Source organism: Aedes albopictus, chromosome 3 (genome assembly GCF_035046485.1).
Source record: "Aedes albopictus strain Foshan chromosome 3, AalbF5, whole genome shotgun sequence".
Taxonomy (NCBI): Eukaryota; Metazoa; Arthropoda; class Insecta; order Diptera; family Culicidae; genus Aedes; species Aedes albopictus.
In genome coordinates this window covers 81557475-81578331 of record NC_085138.1, presented here as the reverse complement: position 1 = coordinate 81578331, position 20857 = coordinate 81557475, and the positions used below count along the sequence as shown (strand labels likewise).

The 20857-nt window shown below is 30.0% G+C and overlaps 1 protein-coding gene across 2 annotated transcripts in view; it reads left to right on the top strand.

Annotated features, from left to right (window-relative positions):
• LOC109413884 (large ribosomal subunit protein eL13) overlaps positions 1-14689 on the top strand; it is a 258035-nt gene extending 243346 nt beyond the window's left edge. Inside the window, exons 1-3 of one of the 2 annotated variants that reach the window (XM_019687609.3) lie at positions 12829-12985; positions 13438-13709; positions 14127-14689. In XM_019687609.3, the coding sequence (XP_019543154.1) occupies positions 13467-13709; positions 14127-14537 (654 nt within the window). In that variant the 5' untranslated portion in view covers positions 12829-12985; positions 13438-13466 and the 3' untranslated portion in view covers positions 14538-14689. Of the gene's footprint in view, positions 1-12828; positions 12986-13437; positions 13710-14126 lie in introns of those variants that run through there. The other variant, XM_062842377.1, reaches the window with a different exon arrangement.
• Positions 14690-20857: the final 6168 nt, after the last annotated feature.

The following is a 20857-nucleotide window of genomic DNA, read 5'->3' as shown; positions in this document are numbered from 1 at the left end:
AATTAAATTTTAATTAAATTTAAATTAAATTTTAATTAAATTTTAATTAATTTTTAATAAAATTTTAATAAAATTTTAATAAAATTTTAATAAAATTTTAATTAAATTTTATTTAAATTTTAATTAAATTTTAATTAATTTTTAATAAAATTTTAATAAAATTTTAATAAAATTTTAATAAAATTTTAATAAAATTTTAATAAAATTTTAATAAAATTTTAATAAAATTTTAATAAAATTTTAATAAAATTTTAATAAAATTTTAATAAAATTTTAATAAAATTTTAATTAAATTTTAATTAAATTTTAATTAAATTTTAATTAAATTTTAATTAAATTTTAATTAAATTTTAATTTAATTTTAATTAAATTTTAATTAAATTTTAATTTATTTTAATTTCATTTTAATTTAATTTTAATTTAATTTTAATTTAATTTTAATTTAATTTTAATTTAATTTTAATTTAATTTTAATTTAATTTTAATTTAATTTTAATTTAATTTTAATTTAATTTTAATTTAACTTTAATTTAATTTTAATTTAATTTTAATTTAATTTTAATTTAATTTTAATTTAATTTTAATTTAATTTTAATTTAATTTTAATTTAATTTTAATTTAATTTTAATTTAATTTTAATTTAATTTTAATTTAATTTTAATTTAATTTTAATTTAATTTTAATTTAATTTTAATTTAATTTTAATTTAATTTTAATTTAATTTTAATTTAATTTTAATTTAATTTTAATTTAATTTTAATTTAATTTTAATTTAATTTTAATTTAATTTTAATTTAATTTTAATTTAATTTTAATTTAATTTTAATTTAATTTTAATTTAATTTCAATTTAATTTTAATTTAATTTTAATTTAATTTTAATTTAATTTTAATTTAATTTTAATTTAATTTTAATTTAATTTCAATTTAATTTTAATTTAATTTTAATTTAATTTTAATTTAATTTTAATTTAATTTTAATTTAATTTTAATTTAATTTTAATTTAATTTTAATTTAATTTTAATTTAATTTTAATTTAATTTTAATTTAATTTTAATTTAATTTTAATTTAATTTTAATTTAATTTTAATTTAATTTTAATTTAATTTTAATTTAATTTTAATTTAATTTTAATTTAATTTTAATTTAATTTTAATTTAATTTTAATTTAATTTTAATTTAATTTTAATTTAATTTTAATTTAATTTTAATTTAATTTTAATTTAATTTTAATTTAATTTTAATTTAATTTTAATTTAATTTTAATTTAATTTTAATTTAATTTTAATTTAATTTTAATTTAATTTTAATTTAATTTTAATTTAATTTTAATTTAATTTTAATTTAATTTTAATTTAATTTTAATTTAATTTTAATTTAATTTTAATTTAATTTTAATTTAATTTTAATTTAATTTTAATTTAATTTTAATTTAATTTTAATTTAATTTTAATTTAATTTTAATTTAATTTTAATTTAATTTTAATTTAATTTTAATTTAATTTTAATTTAATTTTAATTTAATTTTAATTTAATTTTAATTTAATTTTAATTTAATTTTAATTTAATTTTAATTTAATTTTAATTTAATTTTAATTTAATTTTAATTTAATTTTAATTTAATTTTAATTTAATTTTAATTTAATTTTAATTTAATTTTAATTTAATTTTAATTTAATTTTAATTTAATTTTAATTAGACTAACGTTAGACATGTTTTACTATGGGCTGTTAGGCAAATGTTTTTTTTTTTTTTTTTTTTTTTTTTTTTTCCCTCCCCTGTTGGGGAATTTAAGCCACTGCGTCCAATAAGCTGAACTTTTGTGGCATGTCCCGTTTTGATATTCGCATCTAGCCAGCTAATTACCATGTGTCAAGTAATCAGCTTCTGCCACGACGCGTCGTCTCCCAGTCAGGTGCAATGGAATTAATAAACCCCAAGACCTTCCCAGGTTCTGCAGACCAGATCTCACTGGGTTGCAAGCAACCACTATTTAGAAATCTTTGCCTGCGCATGTATAAAGCACCACAACTGCAAAGCAGATGTTCCGAGGTTTCACGTTCCGTATTACAGAAACGACAGATATCACTCTGAATCTGGCCAATATTTTTCAAGTGATACCTGCTCGGACAGTGTCCAGTTACTAGGCCAGTGTATGTACATAGAGCTCTCTTGTTGAGCTCTAAGAGCTTTTTGGTTTTATAAGCGTTTGGTGTTATAAATCGTTTTGACTGATTGCAGTTTTTGACATCCATCCAATTGGATATCACCCTCTGCTCAGCCCAGCATTTCAGATCCATTTTAATTGTACGGTTTGATATTCCGCAGAATGGTTCTGGACCAACAAATTGTAAATTGGAACCACTTTTAGCAAGCTCGTCTGCCATTTCATTCCCTTCAATGCCGCAGTGACCTGGAACCCAGTATAAGTTTACTGAGTTCCCTTGGCACAGCCTGCGCAGTGAAAGAATGCATTCCCAGACAAGCTTTGAAGTACATTTGTAAGCGCACAATGCTTTTAGTGCAGCTTGACTATCTGAGAAAATACAAATATTTGCATATCTGTATTTTCTCTCAAGGCAGATATTTGCGCATTTCAAAATAGCAAGAATCTCTGCTTGAAACACCGTAGGATAGTGTCCCATCGCCACTGATGTTTGTATTCCAGGGCCGTAGATTCCTGCTCCCGTTTTTATTCCAACTTTTGAGCCATCTGTATAGAATTTGATTGATCCTTGACGAACAGTGGGACCTCCGACTTCCCAATCTGCACGAGTTGTTTCGTGCAACTTGTAAGGAACATCATGGTTCTCCACAGGTTTCATCCAGTCTTTAATCATTTTCATTACTGGCCTATTTTGGAAGTATTGTGAAATGCTCAGGTGACCTACAAGATCACCTGGCATAAACTTTTCAACTCGTTCAAGTCTCAGCAATTCCTTTTCTGCTTCTAATTGCACGTACTCGTGCAAAGGTAGCAGATTGAGAATCGCATCTATAGCTTTTGATGGAGTGCTTCGCATCGCTCCTGTAACAGCAATGGACGCAAGACGTTGAATTTTCGCAAGCTTTGATTGTGTGGTAGCCTCTTTTGTTTTTGGCCACCAGACAAACGAAGCATACGTCACTTTTGGGCGGATTATGGCAGTATAAATCCACATTATCATTTTTGGTTTCAAGCCCCACTTCCTGCCAATAGTTTTGGAGCATAACCAGAACGCACTTGTTGCCTTACCGATCACGGACTCAATTTGAGCATTCCAGTTCAGTTTGGCATCCAGAATCAAACCTAAGTACTTGACTCGATCACTAGGATGAATATGTATCCCTCCAAGCCGAAAAGCTTTTAGGTTGATCTTCCTTCTCCTAGTGAAAGGGACAATTACGACTTTTGACGGGTTGATGCTAAGGCCCTCCTTAATACACCATGAATGTGTATAGTTTAGGGCCCTTTGCATTCTCTCCGAAACAGTTTCGTCATACTTTCCTCTCACTATTATGACTATATCGTCTGCAAAGCCCACAACTTCGAAACCTCTTTCCTTCAAGCTTCTTAGAAGATCGTCTACAACTAAGGACCACATCAGTGGTGAGAGGACTCCTCCTTGAGGGCAACCCTTTGTTGCCCTTACTGTTATAGAAGAACTTCCCAGCTCAGAAGTGATTTCTCTTTTTGCAAGCACAGTATGAATCCAATGTATGATACATTGGTCGAAGTTTTTATTCTCCATGGCACGCTTCATAGATGAATAGGAGGCATTATCAAATGCTCCTTCTATATCTAAAAAGGCGCATAGAGCTATTTCTTTTGTTGAAAACGTTTTTTCCACCTTTGTTACTAGCGAGTGAAGTGCCGTAACCGTTGACTTACCAGATTGATAAGCAAACTGGAAGTCAGACAGGGGATGCCTAGGGGCGGGACAGCGTCTAATACCGGCGCTAATACTACCTAATAAATATTAGTTTCCTAATCTTCGCCGGTCAGCTGAGCATTTTTTGTGTAGTATGTCATGAATTTTCATGCAATAATAAACTGTCACAAAATCGAGAGGAGGAAAAACGGCTTGTCTACGGCAAGGTCTACGGTGATTTTCAAATTTCTCAATTACAAAAAAACTTGATTTTCTCTTAATTATTTTATTCAGGCAAATAACCTGGGTTTCAAATTTCAGCACTGAAGATGAGGCTTTCGAAATCCCATGGCGCTGTACTTATGGAAACCAAAATGAACGGCTTTATTGGACATGATTAACCATATCCAGCACAGGTTCTTATCCATATCCTGGAAAAACATTTATTTGTGTTGGTTGTGAACTTCGATCATCAATAAATACATATAAACTGAATTTGGAAATTGACTCGAGTCTTTTAAATCTTGACCGTGTGACGAGGTGTGACGTTGCGTTTCTCTTTTTTTTTTGTAAATTCAGCGTTCATTCGATAATTATATCTGAGGCTTCAGCGTGAGCTGATTAAATCTAGATCTAGGGAGGGAATTAGCATTCAAAGAGCAGTGAATGCACTGCCGTTCTAAGCATAAGGACTGTTCAATTTATAAAACGGACAACTTTACAAGGCTATTAAAAGATTACGCGTAGTTCAAATTTAACCACCCTTGTTTCGTTGTTCAGTACGTCATCTTCCATTATAGTAATCATTTTTGAATCGAATAAAAATAGTTTTAATTTTTAGAAAATCGGCCAGGTGTTAAATGAGGTGAGTTTTTCGATTGCTGAAAATTGAAAATATATATAAAACTACTGTTCACATATGGTATATCGTTTTTAATACCAGAAAAGTGTGTGCCATGCTGTAGCAGCATGAGTTATAAACATTCTGACAAAATTTAAACACAATTGGAAAATTAAGTGTTGAGATATAAAAGTCTCAAGTGAGATTCAATTTTTTTTAATAAAATTCAATTGTAAAGCAAAAAGGGCATGAAAATATCAAATAATCAATTTTTTTATGCATCCAGTCGAAACTGGGAATAATGTGGTTTTAAATGTAGAAAACTGCGTCTTAATAGCATTGCTGGCTTGATTACTGTGCGCCCTTACAGACGAAGTAATCAAAACAGTTTCGTTCTCTGAAGGTTCTTCCAAATAACCATGCAACCAAATGGAAATTTTGCATAACAATGATGTTGGAAATAAAAAATTTGCACCCGATTATTATTAAATAAGGTGTACAATAGCATAGGACCAACTTTGTTGAAAATAAATAATAACAAGATTCGCTAGAGTCGAAAATCTGCATCAATGGAGCAAAAAGTATGAATTTGTTTAATATGACTATCTTTATGGATAACATTTTTGATGAAAAATGCAACTAAAAGTAAATTTCTCTTCTGTATCATTCAGAGAGCAATATTCTACTACTCTGGATAAATTTTCAGTCGAATCCGTGATGCTATTGCAACACAGGACTTAAATGAACTTTTTTTTGATAATTTATATGAAAACAAGGCAACTCGCTATATCAAGCTGGAGAATGCTTGGTGCATTATTACTGATCAACTTTTGAGCTTTACCTTTAGTAGAATAGTATAAGATTCCAATACATCAAAAACTTCATGAAAATGTGCATGTTTAGGATGTGGGAAGTTTTGTCGAATTTTGAGAAATGGGGTTTTATTGATGTTTTACGAAATTCGCTTCAGTTACACAATAAAGAACATCTTGCTTAATTTTATATTTTTCCTACACTTGAGAATAGCTATAGAAAGTTATGCAAAAAACTGATAATGATTTTATTGAAAAATAAAAAAGATATCGCACAAGCAAGTTGTCCGTTTAATAAATTGAACAGTCCTTATATGTACCATGTTGTTTTTCTACGCATACTGTCCCACCGCTCTAACTTAAGTGACAACTAAAAATCAATGTCAGAAAGATGCTTGACGTTATCGTGGAATATTTATTTGTGATGCAAAATGGAAAAAATGTTAAATTAACTTCAAATGGCTCTGTTACTGAGAAAAACACGATGAGAATGCAAAACAACATGGGACAGATAAGCTTAGAAGGGCAGTGCACTTGATTTCAATTTTGAGTTTTGCTGCCATTGCTAGTTCCAGAATGTTGTTGGTTTTTTTATAATGTCCGCCAACGAGTTTCGTTGTGGATCGTCCCGGAGTGAGAACGATTTAGAGTGAAACGGGGACGCATTATTTTGAGATGTCATGCAAATTAGTCACCGTTCCAATTACATGTAAACATACTGAAGCAACGAAAGCACAGCGGCCGTTTTTCGTAATTTCCTGTTGATGTCATTCTTTGTGTCACTCCAAATCAATCAAGTTTAGCATGGCTTACTTGGTTCAAAAATGATATGGCTTGGGGATTAATATCTCCTAATACTTCTAATACCGCTAATAAATATTAGAGCTGTCCCGCCCCTAGGGGGATGCTCTTTTATGTAAGAAGAATTGATAAAATCCTTCAAAACCTTTTCCATAGTCTTCAACAAAACTGAAGAAAGACTAATTGGTCTATATGCTTTCGGATGCGTTTTATCTCGTTTCCCCTTTTTCGGGATAAAGATAACTTTTACAAGTCTCCATTTTGATGGAACGAAACTCAATCTCAAACTAGCCTTGAACATCTCAATTAGTGATGGAACCAACACCGTTTCTCCGTTTTGAATCAGTGCTGGAAATATCCCATCAACTCCTGCAGATTTAAAAGGCTGAAAAGATCTTATCGCATTTTCCACTCTGGCCTTCGTGAAGATTTCATCAGCTAAATCTGAGGCGGTGTTTACTGTACTATTTGACTCCATTGAGTTTATACTAGGACATCCTTCACCTTCCAGAGATATAGTATCATTGGAATCCACACTTAGAACCGAACCTGGAAAATGGGTTTCCATCATTAAATCCAAAGTTTCACGAGGAGTTTTGGTAAAAGCTCCATCGTCACGCTTCAGATTTCCCAATTCATTTGCATGATCTTTTGCAAGCGTTTTTTGTAGTCTAGCAACTACAGGAGTACTGTTTATGTTTTCACATGTCAGCACCCAAGATTTTCTTTTAGATTTTCGAATTTCGTTGTTGTACTCAGTCAGGGCTTTCCTATACTGAGTCCAATCTCCCGTTTGTTTCGCTCTATTGAACATTTTACGAGAAAATTTTCTTAGGCGATCCAGTTTAAAGTTCCACCATGGCACGTCTCTAGTAGAAGACGATTGTATGGTGGGACAACTGCTGTTAAAGGAATTGATGATACTTTCATTTACTCTTTGAGAAAATGATTCCAACTTTTGGGTTGAATCGATAGTTTCCTCCATTGTAAATGAATGCGAATTCAACAATTCCACATATTGATCCCAGTTTGTCTTCCTGGGATTTCTAAATGCAGTTCTAGAATAATCTCCACCGCTCCAATTGAAGATTATGTGTTTATGATCAGATAGAGAAATCTCATCTGACACGTGCCAGTTTGTGATCTTGTCAAAGATTGCAGCGTTGCACAGTGTTAGATCCAAGACCTCTTGTCTGATTGCATTTAAGAAAGTAGGTTTATCACCATTATTACAAATGTCTATATTGTTCGAAGACAGATACTCTAATAGTGACTCACCTCGACTGTTAATATCCGTACTACCCCAAACCGTGTGATGCGCATTGGCGTCACAGCCAATGATGAACGATTTGTTGTTTTCTTTACAGAATTGAACAAATGATGCGATCTCAGGAGGAGGTACCTCAGGAACATCACCAGGAAAGTAAGCTGAAGCCACAGCGATCTCAGTTTTACCCCTAGTGGTTGGTACCTCTACCATGACCGCAACAATGTCCCTTCTGATAAACTCTGTAATAGGATAACATTTTAACGTTTTACGTACTAGGACAGCAGTTCTGGGAGAATCTTGTTGCTCATCATAAAATAGTTTACTATTTTGTGTCAGAACACCAAGAATCTTTCGTTTATTGGACCATGGCTCTTGAATTAGCGCCACTTCCAGCCCTTCTTTTTTAAACCTTCGACTCAACACAGCAGAAGCACCTTTTGCGTGATGAAGGTTTACCTGTACAAACTTGATTCCAGTCATGAAAATATACATTTACCCACTTTTGTTAAGCCTCGGAATTGAGACTTAAGAAAAGTAGCCGATTATCCCGGAGACAAATTAGGTCCACTGCGTCATTGCTCCGTTTAACACAGTAAGGGCAAAAATACTGTGGAGGGTGCCCTGGTACTCCACAGGCACCGTTAGCGGCTAGGTTTTTATTAGACCCCCCTAACCATTCATTCCTAGGCACGGTACGCATTAAGCCGCTTGACACCATGAATTAGGGGTCACCTGTTAGTGGACTCTTACCACCGGAACAGACGGTCCGTAGTGTTATTCTTAGCCAGTTGAAGGAACTGCTACCGACACTACACGGCTATCTAGGCTGATCGGGAATAGAAATTAATATTGATGATCAACTTCTTTCGAGCCCGAACAGCCCGAAAATTAAATTAAAATTAAATTAAAATTAAATTAAAATTAAATTAAAATTAAATTAAAATTAAATTAAAATTAAATTAAAATTAAATTAAAATTAAATTAAAATTAAATTAAAATTAAATTAAAATTAAATTAAAATTAAATTAAAATTAAATTAAAATTAAATTAAAATTAAATTAAAATTAAATTAAAATTAAATTAAAATTAAATTAAAATTAAATTAAAATTAAATTAAAATTAAATTAAAATTAAATTAAAATTAAATTAAAATTAAATTAAAATTAAATTAAAATTAAATTAAAATTAAATTAAAATTAAATTAAAATTAAATTAAAATTAAATTAAAATTAAATTAAAATTAAATTAAAATTAAATTAAAATTAAATTAAAATTAAATTAAAATTAAATTAAAATTAAATAAAAATTAAATTAAAATTAAATTAAAATTAAATTAAAATTAAATTAAAATTAAATTAAAATTAAATTAAAATTAAATTAAAATTAAATTAAAATTAAATTAAAATTAAATTAAAATTAAATTAAAATTAAATTAAAATTAAATTGAAATTAAATTAAAATTAAATTGAAATTAAATTAAAATTAAATTAAAATTAAATTAAAATTAAATTAAAATTAAATTAAAATTAAATTAAAATTAAATTAAAATTAAATTAAAATTAAATTAAAATTAAATTAAAATTAAATTAAAATTAAATTAAAATTAAATTAAAATTAAATTAAAATTAAATTAAAATTAAATTAAAATTAAATTAAAATTAAATTAAAATTAAATTAAAATTAAATTAAAATTAAATTAAAATTAAATTAAAATTAAATTAAAATTAAATTAAAATTAAATTAAAATTAAATTAAAATTAAATTAAAATTAAATTAAAATTAAATTAAAATTATATTAAAATTATATTAAAATTAAATTAAAATTAAATTGAAATTAAATTAAAATTAAATTAAAATTAAATTAAAATTAAATTAAAATTAAATTAAAATTAAATTAAAATTAAATTAAAATTAAATTAAAATTAAATTAAAATTAAATTAAAATTAAATTAAAATTAAATTAAAATTAAATTAAAATTAAATTAAAATTAAATTAAAATTAAATTAAAATTAAATTAAAATTAAATTAAAATTAAATTAAAATTAAATTAAAATTAAATTAAAATTAAATTAAAATTAAATTAAAATTAAATTAAAATTAAATTAAAATTAAATTAAAATTAAATTAAAATTAAATTAAAATTAAATTAAAATTAAATTAAAATTAAATTAAAATTAAATTAAATTAAAATTAAATTAAAATTAAATTAAAATTAAATTAAAATTAAATTAAAATTAAATTAAAATTAAATTAAAATTAAATTAAAATTAAATTAAAATTAAATTAAAATTAAATTAAATTAAAATTAAATTAAAATTAAATTAAAATTAAATTAAAATTAAATTAAAATTAAATTAAAATTAAATTAAAATTAAATTAAAATTAAATTAAAATTAAATTAAAATTAAATTAAAATTAAATTAAAATTAAATTAAAATTAAATTAAAATTAAATTAAAATTAAATTAAAATTAAATTAAAATTAAATTAAAATTAAATTAAAATTAAATTAAAATTAAATTAAAATTAAATTAAAATTAAATTAAAATTAAATTAAAATTAAATTAAAATTAAATTAAAATTAAATTAAAATTAAATTAAAATTAAATTAAAATTAAATTAAAATTAAATTAAAATTAAATTAAAATTAAATTAAAATTAAATTAAAATTAAATTAAAATTAAATTAAAATTAAATTAAAATTAAATTAAAATTAAATTAAAATTAAATTAAAATTAAATTAAAATTAAATTAAAATTAAATTAAAATTAAATTAAAATTAAATTAAAATTAAATTAAAATTAAATTAAAATTAAATTAAAATTAAATTAAAATTAAATTAAAATTAAATTAAAATTAAATTAAAATTAAATTAAAATTAAATTAAAATTAAATTAAAATTAAATTAAAATTAAATTAAAATTAAATTAAAATTAAATTAAAATTAAATTAAAATTAAATTAAAATTAAATTAAAATTAAATTAAAATTAAATTAAAATTAAATTAAAATTAAATTAAAATTAAATTAAAATTAAATTAAAATTAAATTAAAATTAAATTAAAATTAAATTAAAATTAAATTAAAATTAAATTAAAATTAAATTAAAATTAAATTAAAATTAAATTAAAATTAAATTAAAATTAAATTAAAATTAAATTAAAATTAAATTAAAATTAAATTAAAATTAAATTAAAATTAAATTAAAATTAAATTAAAATTAAATTAAAATTAAATTAAAATTAAATTAAAATTAAATTAAAATTAAATTAAAATTAAATTAAAATTAAATTAAAATTAAATTAAAATTAAATTAAAATTAAATTAAAATTAAATTAAAATTAAATTAAAATTAAATTAAAATTAAATTAAAATTAAATTAAAATTAAATTAAAATTAAATTAAAATTAAATTAAAATTAAATTAAAATTAAATTAAAATTAAATTAAAATTAAATTAAAATTAAATTAAAATTAAATTAAAATTAAATTAAAATTAAATTAAAATTAAATTAAAATTAAATTAAAATTAAATTAAAATTAAATTAAAATTAAATTAAAATTAAATTAAAATTAAATTAAAATTAAATTAAAATTAAATTAAAATTAAATTAAAATTAAATTAAAATTAAATTAAAATTAAATTAAAATTAAATTAAAATTAAATTAAAATTAAATTAAAATTAAATTAAAATTAAATTAAAATTAAATTAAAATTAAATTAAAATTAAATTAAAATTAAATTAAAATTAAATTAAAATTAAATTAAAATTAAATTAAAATTAAATTAAAATTAAATTAAAATTAAATTAAAATTAAATTAAAATTAAATTAAAATTAAATTAAAATTAAATTAAAATTAAATTAAAATTAAATTAAAATTAAATTAAAATTAAATTAAAATTAAATTAAAATTAAATTAAAATTAAATTAAAATTAAATTAAAATTAAATTAAAATTAAATTAAAATTAAATTAAAATTAAATTAAAATTAAATTAAAATTAAATTAAAATTAAATTAAAATTAAATTAAAATTAAATTAAAATTAAATTAAAATTAAATTAAAATTAAATTAAAATTAAATTAAAATTAAATTAAAATTAAATTAAAATTAAATTAAAATTAAATTAAAATTAAATTAAAATTAAATTAAAATTATATTAAAATTATATTAAAATTATATTAAAATTAAATTAAAATTAAATTGAAATTAAATTAAAATTAAATTAAAATTAAATTAAAATTAAATTAAAATTAAATTAAAATTAAATTAAAATTAAATTAAAATTAAATTAAAATTAAATTAAAATTAAATTAAAATTAAATTAAAATTAAATTAAAATTAAATTAAAATTAAATTAAAATTAAATTAAAATTAAATTAAAATTAAATTAAAATTAAATTAAAATTAAATTAAAATTAAATTAAAATTAAATTAAAATTAAATTAAAATTAAATTAAAATTAAATTAAAATTAAATTAAAATTAAATTAAAATTAAATTAAAATTAAATTAAAATTAAATTAAAATTAAATTAAAATTAAATTAAAATTAAATTAAAATTAAATTAAAATTAAATTAAAATTAAATTAAAATTAAATTAAAATTAAATTAAAATTAAATTAAAATTAAATTAAAATTAAATTAAAATTAAATTAAAATTAAATTAAATTTAAATTAAAATTAAATTAAAATTAAATTAAAATTAAATTAAAATTGATTGATTGATTTGTCTCTATGTAAGAGACTTTCAGCCCTTGGCTTTGAAATTGAATTAAAATTAAAGTGACTCACCGACACGATGAGGCCAAACTTAACGGAATCGGACACTGTTTTGGTGATGACTGGTTCCGGCGACAATACGACGAGAACGAACAAGACTTATTGGCCAGCAGCAGCGACGAGGCACTAACGAGTTGGACGACGGAACGACTGAAATGGTTCCTAAGGGTTTAAACTAATTGAGACGCGAATTTTTTATTTCATTTTCTCGACCGACGAACGCGATTTTCAAGCTGCCGCAACTAACAAAGTTTTTTTTCACTGCCATTTGCTCAACTGACAATGATGCGCGAAAAAATCGAACATTCAGCATAAATTCGGGGTTATGATTTATGCTCTCCAGCAATTTTCGATGAGCAACATAACTAACAAATGCCTAACAGTGTCGAACGCCTAACTTCCTCCGTGCTGGGTGGGTTGCAGCGCCGCTTTAACTCTGACGTCTGATTCAAACGTTTAGGACGCTTCGCTTCCGGCAATGACGTTTCTCGCCGGAAACGGTTGCGCTGTCAAACGTCGATCTGTCGGCCGCGTCGCCTCCAAAATCGCTCCCATCTGTCAGTGCCAACTTCGTCGACCTCTCTCTTTTCCGGCCTGTACGGTAGTTCTGTGAACACATTTTTATCGAGGTACGGAAGAAATTTTTGAAATTTTGGTGTTTTTCATAGTGGAAAGTGTCTGTTGTGGTGGAAAATTGTTGGAAACTGCAGCCGCTTGATTGGGTAGTGTTTTAATTTGTGCGAAATGATTGAAATTAGCGGAAAAGTTCGAATTTTGTTCGATGGACGAATGTTTACAATTTCGCTGGAACAAGATGCCGAGTGTGAGATGACCGCTTTTCATTGCGGTGGACGGATGTGGAATATTTTAATAGTGTTTTATAATAAAGTTAATAGTCGTATGGATGAATAATTGAAGAAATTAATTGTAGAACTATTTTGCTAAACGATTTGTTTTTCGCACAGGTTATGTTGTGTTATCAAGCGACTTTGCATGTTTTCCTTCGGCGGCTTTGACAGATACACATCGCGCACAGTGGTTCAATAGTAATTCCGTTTTGTTGTTCCGGTTTCTATTTCAGGCCCAACCGTAGCCTAAAAATCCAGCAAGATGGTGAAGGGAAATCATATGATTTCAAATGGTCACTTCCATAAGTACTGGCAGCGACACATTCGCACCTGGTTCAACCAGCCGGCCCGCAAGTACCGCAGGCGCCAGAACCGCATCAAGAAGGCCAAGGCCGTGTTTCCGCGCCCAGCTGCCGGACCGCTGCGCCCCATCGTCCGTTGCCCATCGCAGCGCTACAACACCAAGGCCCGCGCCGGACGCGGTTTCACCCTGGCCGAACTGAAGGTAGGTGTTTTGTTTATATTTTCTGTTCTCGGGTCCACTTATGGGGGCATGCTACAGGTTTGGAAGCTATGGAAGAGAGTCACTTCTAGGAGAACTTTGGAACCGTTCTAGTCAACAGGGCAAAGTGTTTAAAGATGCAGCAGCTCTGAACAAGCTGCTAAATGAATTCTTTGAGGAATCCCGAGATGAACAATGATAGAATTTCTGGAAGGAATTCTTGAAGAAATTGCGGAAAACTTGTAAGAGAAATTCCGCAGTAAACAACTAACAAGATTTTTCGACACACTTATTTTGGAAGATCCTTTCTAAAATTACACAAGTCTCCCAAATAGCTCCAGAAAAACCTATTGTTTATCTAAAATTATATACATACACTTATACACCAATCTCATTCTATTCTATCTTTCTCTCTTGTAGGCTGCTGGTCTGACCAAGGGGTTCGCCCAGACCGTCGGAATCGCCGTCGATCCCCGCCGTCAGAACAAGTCCGTTGAAAGCCGTCAGCAGAACATCCAGCGCCTGAAGGAATACCGCAGCAAGCTGATTCTGTTCCCGATCCACGAGAAGAAGAAGCTGCGCAAGGGTGAGGCCACCGAGGAAGAGCGCAAGCTGGCCACCCAGCTGCGTGGTCCGGTGATGCCAATCGTGAACGAGAAGCCCGCGGTCGAGTTCCGCCCGATCACCGAGAAGGAGAAGAAGTTCTCGGCCTTCCTCGCTGTCCGCCAGGCTCGTCTGCACGCCCGTCACTTCGGAGCCCGCGCCAAGAAGGCCAAGGAAGCCACGGAGCAGGAGAACAACGCTCCCGGTGCCGACAAGAAGAAGAAGTAAGCGGCTTCTAGGACAGCCGCGTCTAATTTAGCCGGTTTGTACAATTTTACGGATTATTATTTTCTCGTGTATTTAAGTGAAAGTGGGGGAAAAACGATGAGTGGAGTAATACAAACGCTATTGGAAGAGAGATGTTCCAATTCCAGCTAGGAGCCTTTGTCGTGGAAACGTGTTTAGTGATCCGAAATATCCGTTTGTTTTTTTTATCGAGGATTGCTAGTAGTTTCGTTTTTATCAATATTCGCGCAGCAATTGGTCTAGTTGAGAGCAACTGGGTTTGATTCCCGGTACAATCTAGGAATTTTTCGTAATGCAAATTATTTCTCGCTCGAAAACTCCGAATGTGTGCAGGTCCCCCTGGGCATAGTCCATGTCTCGTGTCCGTAGAGTATCACCGGTCTTATTAACGTTTTGTACATGGTACATTTGGTGCGGGAGTGAATCCTTTTTTATAGGAGTTACATCTGGAGTAGAGATGGGCGAACGGTTCCGAAGAACTAGTTCTAAGAAAAGAAAGACTGAACTTCCGTTCTTTTGAAAAGAACGGTAGTTCTCTGCTCTAAAAAAAAAACCGTCTAACCTGAATGTCTCACAGAACTGTTCATTCAGCTTTTCCAATGAACGAATATTGGGTTCTGAGAGAGCGAATGTTGTAAAGGATCTACCCAACCATCTCGCAAAATAGTACTCCGATGACATGCAGCCGATCGAAAATCGGCAGTTGATAAATAATGGGTCAATGTACAGTATCACAAATCCTACATATTTTTTGCGGAGACGGATTTGCTTTTTGATGTGGTCACGTAAATAACACGGCAACGTACAAACGTCGAACTTCGGTTCACAAAATAACCATAAGAACTACTGAACGGAAGAACGGTTCAAAAGAACTAATTCTTCCCAAAGAACTATTCAATTGAGAATAAGTCCCTTAAAAGAACTGTTTTGCGCATCTCTAATCTGGAGCCTGTAGTAGGCACACTTCCACTGATGAGTCTTCTTCTTTCACGACATACATTGTTGTCAGCTGTTAGCAGAGAGTAAAAAATTCAAAGATTCAAAATGAAAATTGACATTCTCTGTTTTTCATTCGTGCTTCGCCACATTCATTGTCAGCTGAATGCCTCTCTTTTTTCATTCAATTTCTTGTCATGAGTATTTTTCCCTAGCCAAGATCACAGGGTTTGACGGTATTAAAGTGACGGAAGTTAATTGTAATTCTTGTAATGAAAATATCACCTTTAACACTTTAATGCGCCTCCAACGGTTCATTGCGAACCGGCTGCTACAGATGGAGTATAGCTGATTTATCAGAAATGCTCGATAAACAGGAGGAACCTGCTAGGGCTTAGTAGTTTCTATACCCAGAAAACAGTTCCAGTCGGTTGAGTCTGGGAGGGTTTTGAGAGTCGTTGTGTATCATAATGGAAACATTTGTGTTTTGTGACGAATCTTAGAATCTTTTTGGAGTCAGCAGACTTTGAATTATTGTCTGGGCTTTCCACTATTCCACGCAGAAAAATAAATTGTAAACACAATTAAATTCTAGTTCAAATCAACCAATTTTTCAGTTTACTATGATGATGATGTTGATGATGATGATGATTGTGTACCCACCCACCATCAGCGCAAGGTAATTACCTATGGCTGCAGAGTCACACCGGAAGGGAATGATCTACCTGATGGTTTGTTGTGGCAGGGTAAGCTAAATTCACTGGAAACCTTCGGAAGACAACACAATGGCTGTTATCTCGTGACAAAGTCTGGCCACCCCACGAACATTTGTCCAGAAACCAGTTCATTTAGCTTCCTTGGATTACCCCTCCCAAAATCCCAAGTAACATGTAATTTAAATATAATTAATTATATAGTTGACCAATTACCTGATTATACCTGAAATAATAAATAATATTAATATGATATATAGAATTTTAATTGACCTACATTACAATTACAACTTTATTTGCCTGAACAGCGCTGTTTTGAATTTTGATCTTATAATTTTCCTGCACTCAAATTAACCGAGCTGGAGAATTACGAAATCAAAATTTGTTGTGGTAGATCTTACACCGTAACGCACCATTATAAGGTGATCTACCCACGTTACGGGTTACCAATTTTTCAGTTTACTATAGCGACAAACTGATTTTTAGTTTAAACTGAACTGTTCTATTGTTTGATAATACCTACAAATATTTTCATTTGTCGAAATTTTTGACAGTTTGTTAAAACAAACAGAGATATGGTATTTTCAACATGAAATAATGGATTGATTCAAACGACTGCACTTTTGCCACTAACAAACCCGGAATGTGATTGTCAGTGGCGATTCCTTAACCTCAAATCTACCTGTTCAACGAATATAAATTCCTAAATTTTCTCAACAAATTGGACTGTAATTTGTGGATAATGACGAGAATAGTCGTTCTCGTCCATTTTCATTTTGATTTTGGTCCGGAATTCTCCGCAAATGCAAGTGTTGGGGTCGTTGAACAGGTAAAAAGTGAGGTTACGAGACGCCACTGGTGATTGTGTTGGTGACGGCAGCAACTGCGGCAGCTCGGAAATCTATTTTTAGACCGTCGGCAAGCGAATGGGGGAGGAGAACGACTAAAAAAAGGCGAAACCGATCAACTTTTTGTGGATGCTGTCGTGAGTACCTGCGCGTTATCCATCACGGCCAAAGCTGCACTTGGAAGTTGGCGTGATGGATTTGCTGCACCTTCTTCGTTGTGGCGATGTTGGGGTAAGCATTTTATAGATGTGTGAGTGCTTTCGGACCATAGAGCTTGCTGACGTTTATTCACCTCTCTCTTTCAAGCATCCAGGCGGGATAGGATTTGTTTTCATCGGGAAACCTTTCCTGATGACAACAAATCCTATTCCGCCTGCATGTTTGAAAGAGAAAGGTAAATAAACGTCAGCAAGCTCTATGTTTATGGTTTTTATTTTGTGAAACAAATGAAATTTTTGGCATTATATGAAATGATGATAATCGGTAATCGGTTCACGATAAACTCTAAATGAAAACAATTATATATAACTTTGGAATAAGCAAATTCTCAGTTTGAAAATCAACCATGCGTTTTATTGTTTTAAACAAGCGCCATTGTTCTGCGTGATCGGTTAATTTTAACAATCAATTAAAATATGCAACAATTAGTAGTATATCATGTATTTAATTTGCCCATTCATAATTCACAAACAACATTAGATTTACTTGTGATTTAATTTTGACTTTCATTATTTTTATATATGACTAGCTGTCCCGGCAAACGTAACACCGCTAGTCATCATGGTTTCCCATAACGGAAATCATCATGGTTACAGGTCGCAAGCCCTGGTAAAGTGTGGAACGTTTTGATGGCTGTGATCCCTGACCATCATGTAATCAAAATCCCAGGGATACTCAAGTGACCATACTGTTGGGTTGTAGGGGTTGCGTGTGTAGGGTGCATATATTGACAAGCATTGCTATGGATCGTTAGGGCTGAGTAGGAGCGGGGAATGGATCTACGATTGCTTAATTGCGATTATACCTACTGGTATAGTCGTGGTTCAACAGTGGTGGCGCCGCTTTTCGCTTGTGTTCGGCCTAGGTGATTTGTTTAGGCGGTGCGGGTAGGTCTGTATGTACTTCGTACGTTCAGCGCGTACGGCTTCAGCATTGTGGTTACTTGGGTAGTGTAGGATAATTGGGTTTGGGACTGAGGGGATCGTCATTGATTCTGCCAACACCATTGAGCGCTCATTGTTGGCGGTTGTGTTGGTGACGATTTCTTCAGCTTTATAATCTCATTTATACAACGCACAAACTTTGGGAAGAGGGACTGCTTTGTAATCAGGCCCCTGGCATGAATGAAATTTATCGTAGCCAACATCTAACTGCCTTATACTCATATTCGTGCAAATTGAAACGAGCGTGTAATCAACAAACGCAGCTTTTGTTTGATGTTGTGAGCCACACACGAAATCACATAAGCGAGTTTGAAGTGTTTTGTGATCATAAGCGGTGGAAAAAATGATTCCAATAACTGATCAACAAACCAAAATAAACGTTAAACAAAAAATTGTTGATGTTTTCGCATTTGACAGTGGGCGCTATTTATTAGCGCCCAGGACATCCTGTCTACCATGATTCCAATACATTGATATAGGCCGTGTCAGGGGCCTGTTTGTAATGCAAGAGAGGGATTTAAACTCTGCGTTACGGGTTGGGTGAGGTCACGCAGATAGAAGCAACCCAGGTGACCGTGCGGCTCGGGTCGTGATGGATGCAGTGTGTGTGGGGTGCGCTACCCTGTGGGGTGCGCTACCCTGTGGGTGCAGTTGAGTCCGGGTTGGAGTGGAGAGAGACCCTTCTCTACCCTAGATCGGTTTCGGTTGTACGGGCGGGGTAGTGCGTAGTGTTTGTCTTTTGTGACGTGTTGTGCGTGATTTGCGGCCCGAGCGGCGTGATTACTTGTAAGTATTGTGCTCTGCAATCTACATTTTGGTTTCAAGGTGAAGCTATGGCTGGGCTGTGCCTCGGATTTGTTGGGCGCAGGTCGGGAGAGCTGGTGGCGGTTTGTGCTGGAGGGTTTGCTCGATTGGTTATTCACTGGTGGTGGCCAGTCGATCGACTGTTCGCGCAGCCTGTCATTTGGTTCTTGGGGTTTGTGCTCTTTAGGTTCGGGGCGTTGCTTCATTGTATCTTCGCTTTATTACTAATATTCCTTGTTTGTTTAATTGACTATTATGTACAAGCGCTTAACTCATTCTATTTAATAGATTGCCAGATTTAAGGGTTATGGTTCAATAGGGTGTTAGCAATCAGAGTGGATTAGAACGAGTTGGCGCCTACAATACACCAACACTAACACACATACACCAATACTTACACGCACACATGTACCTACAACTAGCTGTAAAAGACCAGTGGGCGGGACAATGGTGCCTACCCAACAGTTGTAGGTGGGGTGTTTGGCTTAGCTACATGACTTGGTCCGGCCTAGTGAAAAGACAACGCAGATGGGCGAAAGCCAGGGGATGCGTTGATAATAGCAGAATAGCAGACTAGCTGTCCCGACAAACGTCGTACTGCCTGCCTACTGTGTTTTTTGACGTGCAGCTCGATAGGGACGTTCCCCGCAAGGTCATTTGTATGGGAGCCATACGCGCCAACTTGTGACGTAGTTGGGGGGGCAAGGCCTCTCAAAATCAATGAAATTCGGATAATATCGACGCAGTTCATCTAGTTTAGGCATATTCGCGTGAAAACTAGTGCATTGAGCTGAAAAAAGTTGAATATTGTCCAATTTTGAAGAGCTTCGCCCCCCCAACTACGTCACAAGTTGGCGCCTATGATGGGAGCCCCCTGTTCCAGAGACAGGAGAGATCTCACACCAAGCTAAGAACCTTCCCCGGCCCCGACAGCACCCACATACAAAATTTCACACCGATCGGTCCAGTACTTTCCGATTCCATAGCGGTCAGACAGACAGACAGAAATTCATTTTTATATATATAGATAGTTTTGTGAGTAAATCCTAATATGTTTCGAATATCTAATGCTTAATAATGTTTTCTTGCAATATCAATTTAAAATAACTAGGAAACGAATAGTGTGAAAGTGCAGCATTTAATAATGCTTGCTTATAGATTCGAAGCTAACGGGTGATCAAGACTTAACCCTTTATAAGGCCGAGAGAACCAGGCACGGAATCCACTCGTTCTATATTGGAATATAAAGTACATGTGGTGTAATGAACAAAAACGTTTTTATTTTCAAAAAAATCGATGGTCGATTTTGTATGAGTAAAATGGTCTAAATTTCAACTTTTTGTCAACAAAGTTTAAAATGTTGTTATTTTGTGATGCGTTTATCAATCATGCCGATTTTTCGACAGGTTATTGCCCTAATATTCATGAGCTACTTGTGTGGACTTGAACTCGATTGGTAAATTATTTTGGACGATATGGCAATTTTAGTACATGTCCATTTATTATAGTACATTTTTTCAAAAGGCTGAGTTTCTAATGCCGTTTTTCTCGTTTTTCTCGCCCCGACAAATCGTATTGATATTTTCCATAGCTTTGAATGGCAAGTGTTGTTCAATAAGTTTTCAAAGTATTGTTTCTTCGATCTTTTCTTCAAAATTTCAACTTTTTTGGAAACATATTTTAGAAGCTCGGCAGTTTGAGTATCTAAGGGGTTTCTGTGGTGCCTTTTTAAATAATTATTTTTTTTTATTAACGACCAAATATCAAAATTCATCCAAGGACATTGTTGATTGATTGATTGATTTGTCTTTATTAAAGAGACTTTCAGCCCTTGGCTG